Source organism: Scardinius erythrophthalmus, assembly GCF_964197995.2.
Source record: "Scardinius erythrophthalmus genome assembly, chromosome: 22".
Taxonomy (NCBI): Eukaryota; Metazoa; Chordata; class Actinopteri; order Cypriniformes; family Leuciscidae; genus Scardinius; species Scardinius erythrophthalmus.
In genome coordinates this window covers 7967450-7979918 of record NC_138242.1, presented here as the reverse complement: position 1 = coordinate 7979918, position 12469 = coordinate 7967450, and the positions used below count along the sequence as shown (strand labels likewise).

Here is a 12469-nt window from a genome sequence, read left to right as displayed (position 1 = left end):
CTGTCGGGTTGCACCATTTGTTCTTAAGGTTGAATGTAGCTAGTAGGTCGTAAGCTCCCCGTAAAGTAATGCATAGTTGCATAATAATATTTACCCTCAATGATCCAATCCGCTTGTTAAGTTGTGACTAACAAGTTTATAGTTTATATTTGATTCTAACATATTTTGCCTCACGTAGCTAATGGTAAAAATATTTTTCCATTGAAATATGATACTACTTTATCATGAGTAACAATTTATTTTGTTTTATTTACCAGAATATCAATAAAACTTGGAGGTGGAATCTTTTGAGCAACCACCCAGAACACTGTGCTCTAGCTTGGCAAACACCTCTCTAAAATTATTTGGAAAGTGTAAAAAAAAAAAAAAAGAAGTTCACTGCTTTGAAACTCAAAATGAATCAAGTTGAGAATGTCATTGTGAAACAGCAGGTTTATTCCAGCGCAAGGCATTAGTCTGAAGAGAACAAAGATGAATCAACCCCTGTGAACACATTAGAATAGTCCAAGGAGAATGCATTTGTGCGCAAAGGGATAAGTTATGCAGTAGTCACAAATGGAAGGTTTCCACTGACCCATTTCTAGCAAAAGAATAGTTTAAGGAGAGAAGTTTTCCAATGTGATGTTCTTTTTGATGTGTTTCAGAGTATCAGAGCGTCAGGACTCATCCTGCTAGAGGCCATCATGTTTGGAGCACTCCTCTTGTACTTTCCGGTAAGCTTTAATGACCGCAGTCATTTTTACTATGTATTACTTTAGGAGTGTTAAAATGAATTGCACTTTGGTGACTAATATTCTTAGACTTATACTGCAATGTAATGTAGCCATTAGGAGGAGAATGCCTTTTTAATGGCACTAATTTAATCATTAAAGAAATGTAGCGGGATCAATTCGAGTTAAGCTCTATGGACTTCTGAATGCTGTTAAATCTGGTGATTTATGTATGATATGTTTAAGAATATGAAAAAGGGATTTGATACATGGAGAAAAATCAATCCGCAGGAAGCACATCAATATTGCATACACTGAAGACACAGATTTTTGTTAGAGCTTAGCTTGTTTTGGTCCGGAAACTTTATAAAATACAGCAAAAGTCACATTTTTTAAATGTATGATATTACAACACTAATTAGATGTTCACATGGTGCAGAATGCACTGAAGCAATTTAGGATAAAATAGATATCCTGGCCGAGATATTTCACTGATGGACAATCTGCTGTCGATGTATCGATAAAGTTTTGATTTAGACATATTTTGTCATGTGCTTTATCCAGCAGAGCCGTTTGGCTCACAGTAATTGCAGTTTAGTGGCATTCACAGGAAGCTGTGGGCATGTCTTGACATGGAAGGGTAAATGCAATTAGAGTGAACTGATTTAGAGGCTTAGCACATGCAAGGTCCTGGAAAGTAATAATCTTTGAGATAATTCTGGAATGATGGTGGAAGACCATTTTAGCCATTTAATCACTCTTTATGTGACCATAACGCCCCTGATATCCTCAAACTGGTGTGACTTCATTTTGAACAAAATCAGGCCAAAACGAAGTTTGTTTGTGTTCGTTTCGGGAGCTCGAAACAGCTTGGCAAAGCTCCTTCCATAAAATTTCCCTCTAGCTGGTAAGCACCATCAACTATGAACTACTTGGTCCGTGGCGATGATAAAATAGTAATAAGTGTGGCTCTGAGACTCCGCCTTCTTTGAGGAGGAAATCTTGTCTGGTTCATTTCTTCTGTTCGGTCCATCAAGGTCAGACATCCTCAAGTGAAAACATGAATACAATGGAGAGTCACTTTATAGTAGGAAGTAGGAAGTTGTAATTCTAATTGAAGAGACACTGACACTTTTTTTTGCCGTGAGTATATCGAGGCCTTCATTTCCTGTCCATTTGTCCTTTAGAAAACAAATGTCTTAATCTGTTTTTAATCATTTAGAATATTACCAGTTTATGAGTGGCATGAGAAAAATGTCTGTATTATTTCACATATTCTTCATTCTCTTTATGCAATATAGAATTTCTTATTTTGGTCCTTTGATTTTGGTGTGAAATATGACTATATGTGCTTTCAATATGTGCTTTCAATATGTGACATTATTGACCATTTTTGTGAGATTTGCTCAAGAGAAAAGTTTTAAAAAACAGTTTTTTGTCAACTTTTTTCCCACAGATATCTGGCTTTAGATTGGAATTTGTTGTGGTCAATTAAGGCATAGGATCAGATTTTCTTGATTTGGGCTACTTGCAAATATGAATCTGAATCTAATTCATATCTATTATCTGGTCACTTAGGTTTAGTAATTCAAAAATAAAAATCACACATACTGTGACTTGAATACACATCCTCTATGATGAACATGTTTGAAATTCTGAATTAACACAGTATATTTTTCTCTGGCAATGTAACATGTAGCCTATGTTCTGTTTCTGTTTGCCATGTTCTCTGTAATTGGTTCACTAGTTTGTTCCCATAGTTACTGATTTTGTTCACCTGTTGTTTAATTAGTATCCTCATTGTTCCCCTTGTATTTAAACCCTGAGTTTTCCTTACTTTTTTTGTCATGTATCTTTTATTGTGGCATGGTTGTTTTTCTTCCTGACATTCTCCTACGTGTTTCGGTTGGAATTATTATTAAAGACTGTTTTGTTTGATTCCTCAACTTTGCGCGCATCATTACAGCCAGTGTGTGACAGAATACAGGACCCTCCCATTAAGTATATTTAAATATGGACTTAGCAGTGTTGCTCATCACAGCCTGTAACCCAAAGCCCAGCCAGCTAGCCAGCCATCACCAAGCTGCATGGAGCGAATGCTAGAGCCTGCAGTGATGCATGAGCCCACGCTGGAAAATTGGTCGGAGCAAGCCTGAGCCCCCGGAGCCTGAGCCTTGCAAGATGTCTGATCAGGTGTGTGAACCGGCAACATCGTCCGCCGTGTGAGTACTCTTGGAGTTTGTGTGTATAGATAGGAGCCACACTACCAGGGAAAAAAAGGGAAAAAGGGAAAAACTTCCAGTATGCGGCAGTCCTGTGGGCGAAAATGCCTTGTTGATGCTAGAGGTCAGAGGAGAATGGGCCGACTGAAGAGCAACTTTGACTGAAATAACCACTCGTTACAACTGAGGTATGCAGCAAAGCATTTGTGAAGCCACAACACGCACAACCTTGAGGCGGATGGGCTACAACAGCAGAAGACCCCACCGGGTACCACTCATCTCCACTACAAATAGGAAAAAGAGGCTACAATTTGCACGAGCTCAACAAAATTGGACAGTTGAAGACTGGAAAAATGTTGCCTGGTCTGATGAGTCTCGATTTCTGTTGAGACATTCAGATGGTAGAGTCTGAATTTGGCGTAAACAGAATGAGAACATGGATCCATCATGCCTTGTTACCACTGTGCAGGCTGGTGGTGGTGGTGTAATGGTGTGGGGGATGTTTTCTTGGCACACTTTAGGCCCCTTAGTGCCAACTGGGCATCGTTTAAATGCCACGGCCTACCTGAGCATGTCCATCCCTTTATGACCACCATGTACCCATCCTCTGATGGCTACTTCCAGCAGGATAATGCACCATGTCACAAAGCTCGAATCATTTCAAATTGGTTTCTTGAACATGACAATGAGTTCACTGTACTAAAATGGCCCCCACAGTCACCAGATCTCAACCCAATAGAGCATCTTTTGGATGTGGTGGAACGGGAGCTTCGTGCCCTGGATGTGCATCCCACAAATCTCCATCAACTGCAAGATGCTATCCTATCAATATGGGCCAACATTTCTAAAGAATGCTTTCAGCACCTTGTTGAATCAATGCCACGTAGAATTAAGGCAGTTCTGAAGGCGAAAGGGGATCAAACACAGTATTAGTATGGTGTTCCTAATAATCCTTTAGGTGAGTGTATATTCTGCCTTGAGTATCATCCACACAAACTCGTGAACCCAATAATTACACACATTATGAAGTTGTCTGCTCTTAAAAAGCAACTGTATTAATATAGTGATTTAATATTTTAATTGACCGACAGCCCTAGTTAAAGTGAATATAAACAGACAGGATTTAAAATTGGCTTGCTGTCAAAATATTGTGTCTGTGCATTAGGTCTTGCAATGTACATGCAGTGTACATGCAGCCTATGAGAATGTGTCTGTTCTTTTAGAACTGCCGTTTTCCCTCTGATTCAGTTTGTGGTTTAATCTGAAGCTCAGAGACAGATAGATCTGCCTGCTCACGGCCCACCGTGTAGCTCATCTGAAGCAGATAGAAGCTCCTCCTGTCTGCTCTGCTGCAATTGCTCCCAATCTAAATATAGACTGGAAAATATTATCCACTCCTTCTCCCCCTCTTCTACTTAAATAATTCCAGTGTTATCAAGAAGCAGAGATGTATCTCATCTTGTTCCTCTGGCATTCTGCTTTGTTGAGTAATGCAATTTTTTCAGCTCGCAAGCCTCTCCTACTGCTGAGCGTGTCACATGCAATAACTTCACTTGGCGGCGTCTAGAATAAGGCGGGGGATGTGGAGCGGGAGAGAGAAGAAACCGAATTACATGCACACACACACACACACACGCTTTTCTGGTTCCTTGTTCATCCCTGTCCACACAGAAGTCACAGGGCACCTGTGTCAGTGAATTTATGAGGCATACACAGATTCTCTTTCTACTACATATCTAATGTTTGTCATTTTTAGTGTTGGGTTTAATACTCTAGTTACTAACTAGATTAATACTCCCTGTTGTGAAATCCTGGGGGGGACCAACGGCAGATCTCTCTAAATTTCAAGCATCTCTCTTATTTAACTCAAGGGAAGTGATTCCTTCATACGTCTTACCAGAGATGGGGGACTCGAGTCATATGACTTGACTCGAGTCAGACTTAAGTCGCAAATTTTAGGACTTGAGACTTGCTTGACAAATATTAATAAAAGACTTGACTTGACTTTGACTTGATATTCATGACTTGAGACTTGACTCGGACTTGAGGTAAATGACTCGAAATAACTTGTCTTTTTTAAAATAAATATCTGTATTTGAATGCACCGCAACAATCACGTGACCCAGCAGGCAAGCAGAGAGCACTAACAAACGACGTAAGAGCAGTGAGTGACTGAACATGGAAGGTGCCACGCCAAAAATAATTAAGTTCGACTGCAAGGACTATGTGCATTTGTGATACAGCAACCACCACGTCGAATTTCATTCGACACTTCAAATCCCACAAACAAATGTAAGTGACGAAGTCAGTCATAGTTTTCAGCTGTTGCTAACGTCTTGGCTAGTAAAAGGTTACTTTACTAGTTGTGTGATAGACTTGACGTTTTGTACAAGGCAGTCGAATATTATTGGGGGAAAAAAATACAAAAATCCTTTATTTCGTCATGATGGCTTTAATATTTTAACAACAGGTTACAAGCAGACATAACGCACTCGTTGTGACTAATGTTACTGTGCAGCTTTTCACACTGGGTTAGGCCAAGCAGCTAGGAAAGAGAAAATTAAAATAATACAAGGAGAAGTATCTCACTCAATATTATATGCATTTTTGATGTGTGGATCTTGATTTGTACATGTTCATTCGTGATTTTGTTGATTGTTAATTTTGATTTGTATTTATTTATTTATTTGTTCGATTTATTTCTATATTGGGTGAGATACGTTTTCTTTGTATTATTTGAATTTTCTCTCCTGCTTGTCCTGTACAGTGACCAGGTGATTGTTATACGAGTATTTAATTGCTACTCAGTCAAGAGAACTCCGAACTCCATGTTGTAACTTGGTCACACACCCTGACGGAGGCTCATTAGCCGCAACGCGTATGTGTGCTAGTACTTGTCACCTGATTTTAAAATATTAAAGCCATGATGAAATAAAGGCTTTCTATATATTTTTAATAATATTCGAGTGCCTTGGATTAATGATTTTTTTATGATCTGAATAATCCCTTACATACAAAAGCACAGAGAAAAAATATTATTTTCTTGAAAACAAAAATGATAATCGGGTTAAAATATGTTAAAATATGCCATATTCCAGTTTTTATTACCTGCATGCATCCCTTTGTACTGTCTAGTTATATGCTACCAATATAGTCTGCTATCCCAGGGTTGACTTGAATGTTAAAAGAAATATAAAATAAAAAAATGTAGGCCTAACTGTAATTTTCATAAGTTTGTTATGATCATCATGAAGACATTTCAAAATGCAGAATGAAACAAGATAACTTTTAATAAATAGCATAACTCTTTAATGGCTTTAAAGTAAGCAGACTCCACCTGCCCCCTCTTAAAGGTGCATTAAGCAACTTTTCATGTTAAAAATACCCGTTTTTCTAACCCATACATGCTTAAACAATTGCCTGATGGGCTGAATGAGCCCTTCTATGATCTCTGCGATTGCCTCTATAATCCTGTACAGTAAAATAAATAAGAGGGATTCGGGACGGAATCGACTGGGCGTGACGTCATGCGCGTTCACGCTCACCTGGCTATGTCTGGCAGGTTTGTGTATTCGCCGCCATTATCCGCATCAGCGAAGACAACTCAAGCGACTTTGGCAAAAGTAGAAGATGGATTCAAAGAGACCGGCTTCTAGTTCATCCCAAACCCCAACGCAAACTCCACGTAACCGCGTGCACAACTCTGGTTGCAGTTTCGCGTGTCGCCAGAAGGGGGCATAGTTCTGCAAAAACTCAGAGACTTGCGCAATGCACCTTTAAACATGTGAAATTGTCTAAAATTGTCACGTTTCCTACAGCAAGCCAACCAATTAACCTATATACCTGTTAAATGAAACGCAATGTGTCGATTCAAATTACAGATTTTTATATAATGATAAAGTTTAAATTATCCAATGAATAGATGAAATATGCCCAAAAGTCATTTTTGTTTCTCTTCCCTCGGTGTGGAGGTATTCTTCATACCTAAACAAAGGCCACATTTTTATTGTAGTAACCACTCAGCTGTATGTGGAAATGCATATTTTAAAAAAAATGTTGTAAATAAAACCATAGTCCACAACTTCTGTAGTTTTAACTTATTTTAATATATAAATTCAGTGAAATCATCAAACGTTTGTATGACTTGCCAGTGACTTGTAACCCAAGCTACGACTTGACTTGACTTGCTTGACATAAAGCAGTGACTTGACTTGACTTGACTTGCTTTTCACAAAATTGACTTGGACTTGCTTGAGACTTGAAGGTTAAGACTTGAGACTTACTTGTGACTTGCACATGTGTGACTTACTCCCACCTCTGTGTCTTACGCACCTTCTCTCCATGCTGAGCATTTCCACCCTCCATCAATCTGTGTGAGCCTGAATTCCATATACAATCTTCATTTTAGGCCTGCTTACTGTTCCACCTTTTTTTTCCCTCTGCCCTCTCCAGTTGTCCTCTTCTTTCACCTCTATGCCCAAATGGTCTGCTGCCATCCTGACCCTGGAACCCGGCCCATCGGGAGGCTAATGAAAAACACTGCTGTGTTCTTGTGCGTTTTGACTGGCACAGGATGGAGTGTGGCCTTATGTTTTGAGTCGGTCCAAGTCACTGCCTTTCCATGGATTAAGTGGATCAGAGAATGCCTGCCGTTCTCCAGTCTGTGTACCTGGCATCAAAATCTTAAACCAATCTTCCGCCTTATGTTACCGAGGACCATAATGGCTTTTCACGTATTGCCATTAAAAAAAGAAGACAAAAGAAGATATTTTGAAGAAATGGTTTTGTCCATACAACAAAAGTCAGTGAGATGCTGAACAATATTGGACCCCACTGACTTCCATTGTTTGTATAAAAAAAAACCTTGAAGGGAAGTCATTTCACTCGTCGGCCATCATTGAAATGCCTCTCAGGCAGCTTTTTCATTCATGCAAGTACAACTCCCATCTCTTTGAATGGGGAAACATTAAATTATCCAAAGCTATTCACCAAGCTTATGATTAAATTTCATATTTGAAATTACCAATGAAATCTGTCAACTCAAATCATGACAAAAAAAAAAAACATTTTCCGGCTGGACCAGGCCAATGCGCATGTGCAGTCCTAAGCGCGTGTCTCAGAACATTGAGGGCCCTATTTTAACGATCTGAAACGCAAGTATCAAACACGAAACGCAACTAACTTTGTGGGCGGATCTCGCAAATCTAAAATGGGTTGGTCTGAAGTAGCTACATTACTCTGTGTGGTTTGGGCGTAACGTGAAATAAACCAATCAGAGCATCATCTCACATTCCCTTTAAGAGCAGATGCGTTTGTTCCATGGTGGATTGCTATTATAATGGCGGATTTGTCAGGCGCACGCCAGGAGCGGTTCACAGGTTCGCCGAGGAGACCGACGTTCTCGTCAGGGCCGTAAAAGACAGTGAAGTGACATTGTATGGGGATGGGAGAAACCGTACTCGGTTACTAATGTAACCTCGGTTCTCTCTAGAGAGGGAACGAGTACTGCGTAAGCTTACGCTCGGGGGAAAGTCTCTTTCTGCGAGATACTGAAGCCAAAAATTATCCTTAATTTTTATATAATGCAAAACGCGTTGCAGCAGCATGCAGGCATAGGCGAGGCAGCTTGCGCGCCTATTGGCTGCCCTGCGGCAACTGCAGCAGCCTATCGAGAAGGTCCTCTCGTGACGCCTTGACCAATGGGGGTGCTTCGCGCCCATTGCATCACGTCCCGCCGAAATAGGCGTGGCCTAGGGCTATAAATATAGTGTCGAGAGGCTGGTTCACTGGTTTTTCATCGCCGAAGCGAACCAGAGCGAACTGCAGGCACGGCAAGGGTACGCAGTACTCGTTCCCTCTCTAGAGAGAACCGAGGTTACGTTAGTAACCGAGTACGTTCTCTTACAAGAGGTTCTCTCGTACTGCGTAAGCTTACGCTTGGGGAACACAATGTAAAACGCCGTGCGTGCTGAGATCCAATACCAAAGCCCCAAGAGCACGTGCCTGGAGTCCATATGGTACATGATCATCAGGGTATCACAGAGAGTCCAGGAAGAGTGGCTAAAAGCATCATTCCTGAATAAGTAGCAACCCGCCAGGGTGCTTTAAGATAATAGTGTTCCACACAGTCAGGGCGAATTTCGGCCTGATCTGATGAAGATTATGGGTCTTACAATTGCCCACAGGGCTGCATGATCGATCGGCGAGCATTGCTCGAGCAGTTCCCAGTATTCTGAGACGATATCGGGGCAGATAGCACTGGCTTATTAGACCGAAAGCAGCTTAGCTTGCAAGGCGGGAACTTCCAGGTTATTAAACCTGATAAATGTAGACGGGGAAGCCCAGCCTGCCGCCATACAGATATCATGTAAAGAAATCCCAGTAGACCAAGCCCACGATGAGGCCATGCCTCTTGTGGAGTGCGCTCTGACACCTAACGGACATTGCAGGCCCTTAGAGGTGTAAGCCAGCGCTATGGCATCAACTATCCACCTGGATAGGCTCTTTTTCGTTACAGCTAGCCCTTTAGAGCGCCCGTAGAACGAAACAAATAGCTGCTCTGTCTGTCTGAAAACAGACGAGCGAGACACATAGGCTCTTAATGCCCTGACCGGGCAGAGCAAACTGGCGTCCTTCTCCTCGTCAGGGACCGGTAAGGCCGACAGGGAAATGACCTGGGACCTGAACGGTGTGTTAAGGGATTTAGGAACATACCCGTGTCTCGGTTTGAGCCTGACTATAGAGTCATTCGGCGCTTTACTGAAGCGAGAGCCAAAAGAAACGCTGTCTTGAAGGACAAGTGTTTGATATCCACAGATTGGATTGGCTCAAATGGGGCACCTTTCATGGCCTCCAAGACCGTGGAAAGGTCCCATATGGGAACTGAAGGGGGTCTGGGAGGATTTAACCTCTTTGCTCCCCTTAGGAAGCGAATGACCAGATCGTTCTTCCCAAGTGGCTGGCCTAGCGTTGGTTTAGCAAACGCCGCTATAGCTGCCACATAAACCTTGAGCTCTTGTAGGAAGGAAAGAACGTCCGTCACCCCACAGTCCTGGGGTGACACGCCACGGGCTGTGCACCAGCTAGAAAACACAGACCATTTCGAGGAATAGAGCCGTCTCGTAGAGGGAGCTCTAGCCTGCGTGATTGTGTTTAGCACTCCCGTAGGGAGGTGAGTGGATACCCATTGATGGCCCACACGTGTAGGGCCCAAAGCTCCGGGCGAGGATGCCAGATCGAGCCCTTGGCTTGGGTGAGGAGGTCTCTCCTCAAAGGTATTGGCCATGGGGCAGAGCTCGCTAGCTGCATCAGAACTGGGAACCAAACCTGTTTTTTCCAGAACGGAGCTACTAGTAGCACTGAGCATCCAGTTTCCCTGATCCGCTCTACTACCTCAGGTACTACCTTCCTTTTCTACCGTAGTTTCGATTCGCGCCTCGCAACGGCGAGGGCGTCGAGCGAACTGTAGCGAATAGCCTCTTTTTATAATGTTCAGCACCCATTCTGACACCCCGGGAAGCTGTGCCCATGCATCCGCATGAATAGCTAGGGGTTGAATGAAATCCGTGCTCTGGCCGTGACATTTTGGCGGCTGAAGAGCTCTTATGTGCTGTGACATAGGTGCCGTGCTTGCGGCAGTCGAGGCGGGGGGCGCGCTGATGACAGCGGGCAGCCTGTCCGCGCTTAACTCTGTTATAGCGGGTAGCTGAGAGAAAGCGAGCGGGCAAAACCCCTCGGGGTTTGACATGTCTGTGAGTGCATGTGGGCGCGACACAGCGGGCACATGTGAAGCACTGAATACACTTTTGGTCTGTGACCGTATGTGTTTTGGTTTCGTTTTTACAGAAACCGGAAGACATGCAGTGTGCAGTGTTTGTGGGCACTGAGTTGTGGGCACATTCACTACATTTAATGCGCAATCGACCTGAGTCGATTTTATGAGCGCGAGCTCTGTGAGACGAGCTGTGTTTGTGTGTAGGAATGAGCACGTGATAGTGGGCATTTTTTCTACACTCATAACACCATCGGCCGTGGCCGGAACACCAGGAAATACACTCTTTGAGGGATACATCTGTGTCGCCGTGAAAACGGCGTTTGTGAGCAGGCAAACGGGCTGTGTTACTGCTAAATAAGCTGGAACAGTCACATTTTCTGGAACTGAGCAAGCTGGTAGTTTTGGTGGAAGTCTGGCCGCGGCGGGACTTGAACACCGTCGTTTTCCTAGAAGGGCTAGGACGACTTTGAGGCCTCTGGCTTGATTTCAACCTTTGGCCGGGGTCCACGCAGAGGACGGCGGCCAGTAGAGCGAGAGCGCGGTCTCGAGCTTCGGGCCTGTTGTCGCTGCGAGGTGGCGGCGGGCGGTGGTTGCGGCTGTGAGCTTCGAGCAGACAGCTGTTTAGAGCGACCTGTTGCAAATCTGTCCGCGAAATCTTTGACGGACGATCCAAAGAGCCCAGCAGAGGAGATGGGAGCGTCGAGGAACGCAGCGCGCTCCGAGTCCGGCATCTCAGACAGCGTTAACCACAGGTGTCTCTCAGCAACGGTGAGAGAGGCCATGATCCGCCCTACGGCCTGTGCAGCAGATTTAGTAGCGCGAAGAGCGAGGTCTGTAGCGCTTCTCAAATCTGAAATGCTTACAGCTTCCAGTCCTTCCTCGTCGAGTTTGCAGAGAAGGTTGGCTTGGAAAACTTGTAGCGTGGCCATTGTGTGCAATGCAGCTGCAGCCTGCCCAGCAGCGGTGTAAGCGCGGCCGTGCAGAACTGCGGCAGGCTTTAGAGGGGAGCGCTGTCTTAGCGCGCCGTCCAGCGGAGGGCGGGCAGAGATGAGCAGCTACAGCTTCCTCTACTGCAGGAAGAGAGTGGTATCCTCTGTTTTTAGCATCGTCGAAAACGGAGAATGCTGCAGATACAGAGGTTCTCACTCTGGCTGAAAAGGGTGCAGACCAGGATTTCGCGAGTTCTTCATGAAGCTCAGGCAGAAAAGGCGCGGGTCTAGACGGTGTTGCAACACGGTCCCCTTTAAGGAAACAGCCATCCAGTCAGTTGTGTGCTGGCTCCACGGGCGCCGACCACTCGAGGCCGAGGCTCTCAACGGCCTGAGAGAGCAGACGCGTCAGCTCTGACTCAATATTAGCCCGTTTCCCAGACGACCCACGAGCAGGGGGTGCGAGATCCACAGAGCTCGACCAATCCTCACTGCCTGACGCTAGGATAGAGCAGTTGTCCTCCTCTGCAACTGCCACATCATCAGACTCATCCGCGACGGAACCGGCGGCAGACGGCGGCCGTTGTCCGGGGGTGATAGACTCGAGTGAAGCAGGCGGCGAAGCTGGCGGGCGAACCGGCGAGCTCGTCTCAGTGGGAGGAGGTTCAGGGCCTCGCTGAGCGCGGCGCTTTTTACGGCGCGTGAAACTGTGCCGTGCGACTCCTCAGAGTCGCCATAGGCATCAGCTCGCAGTGAGGGCATCCGCCGTCAGCGAGCGCGAGAGCTGCGTGATCTTCTCCCAGGCAGGAAACGCAAATGACATGGCGGTCCCCG

General features: G+C 44.5%; 1 protein-coding gene across 1 annotated transcript in view; it reads left to right on the top strand.

Moving 5' to 3' along the window:
• Positions 1-12469, top strand: part of gpr158a (G protein-coupled receptor 158a) — a gene marked incomplete at both ends in the record, with an annotated part of 101496 nt that overhangs the window by 57193 nt on the left and 31834 nt on the right. The window contains one exon of the mRNA XM_081352089.1: positions 645-713. Within this exon, the coding sequence (XP_081208215.1) occupies positions 645-713 (69 nt within the window). The remainder of the gene's footprint in view (positions 1-644; positions 714-12469) is intronic.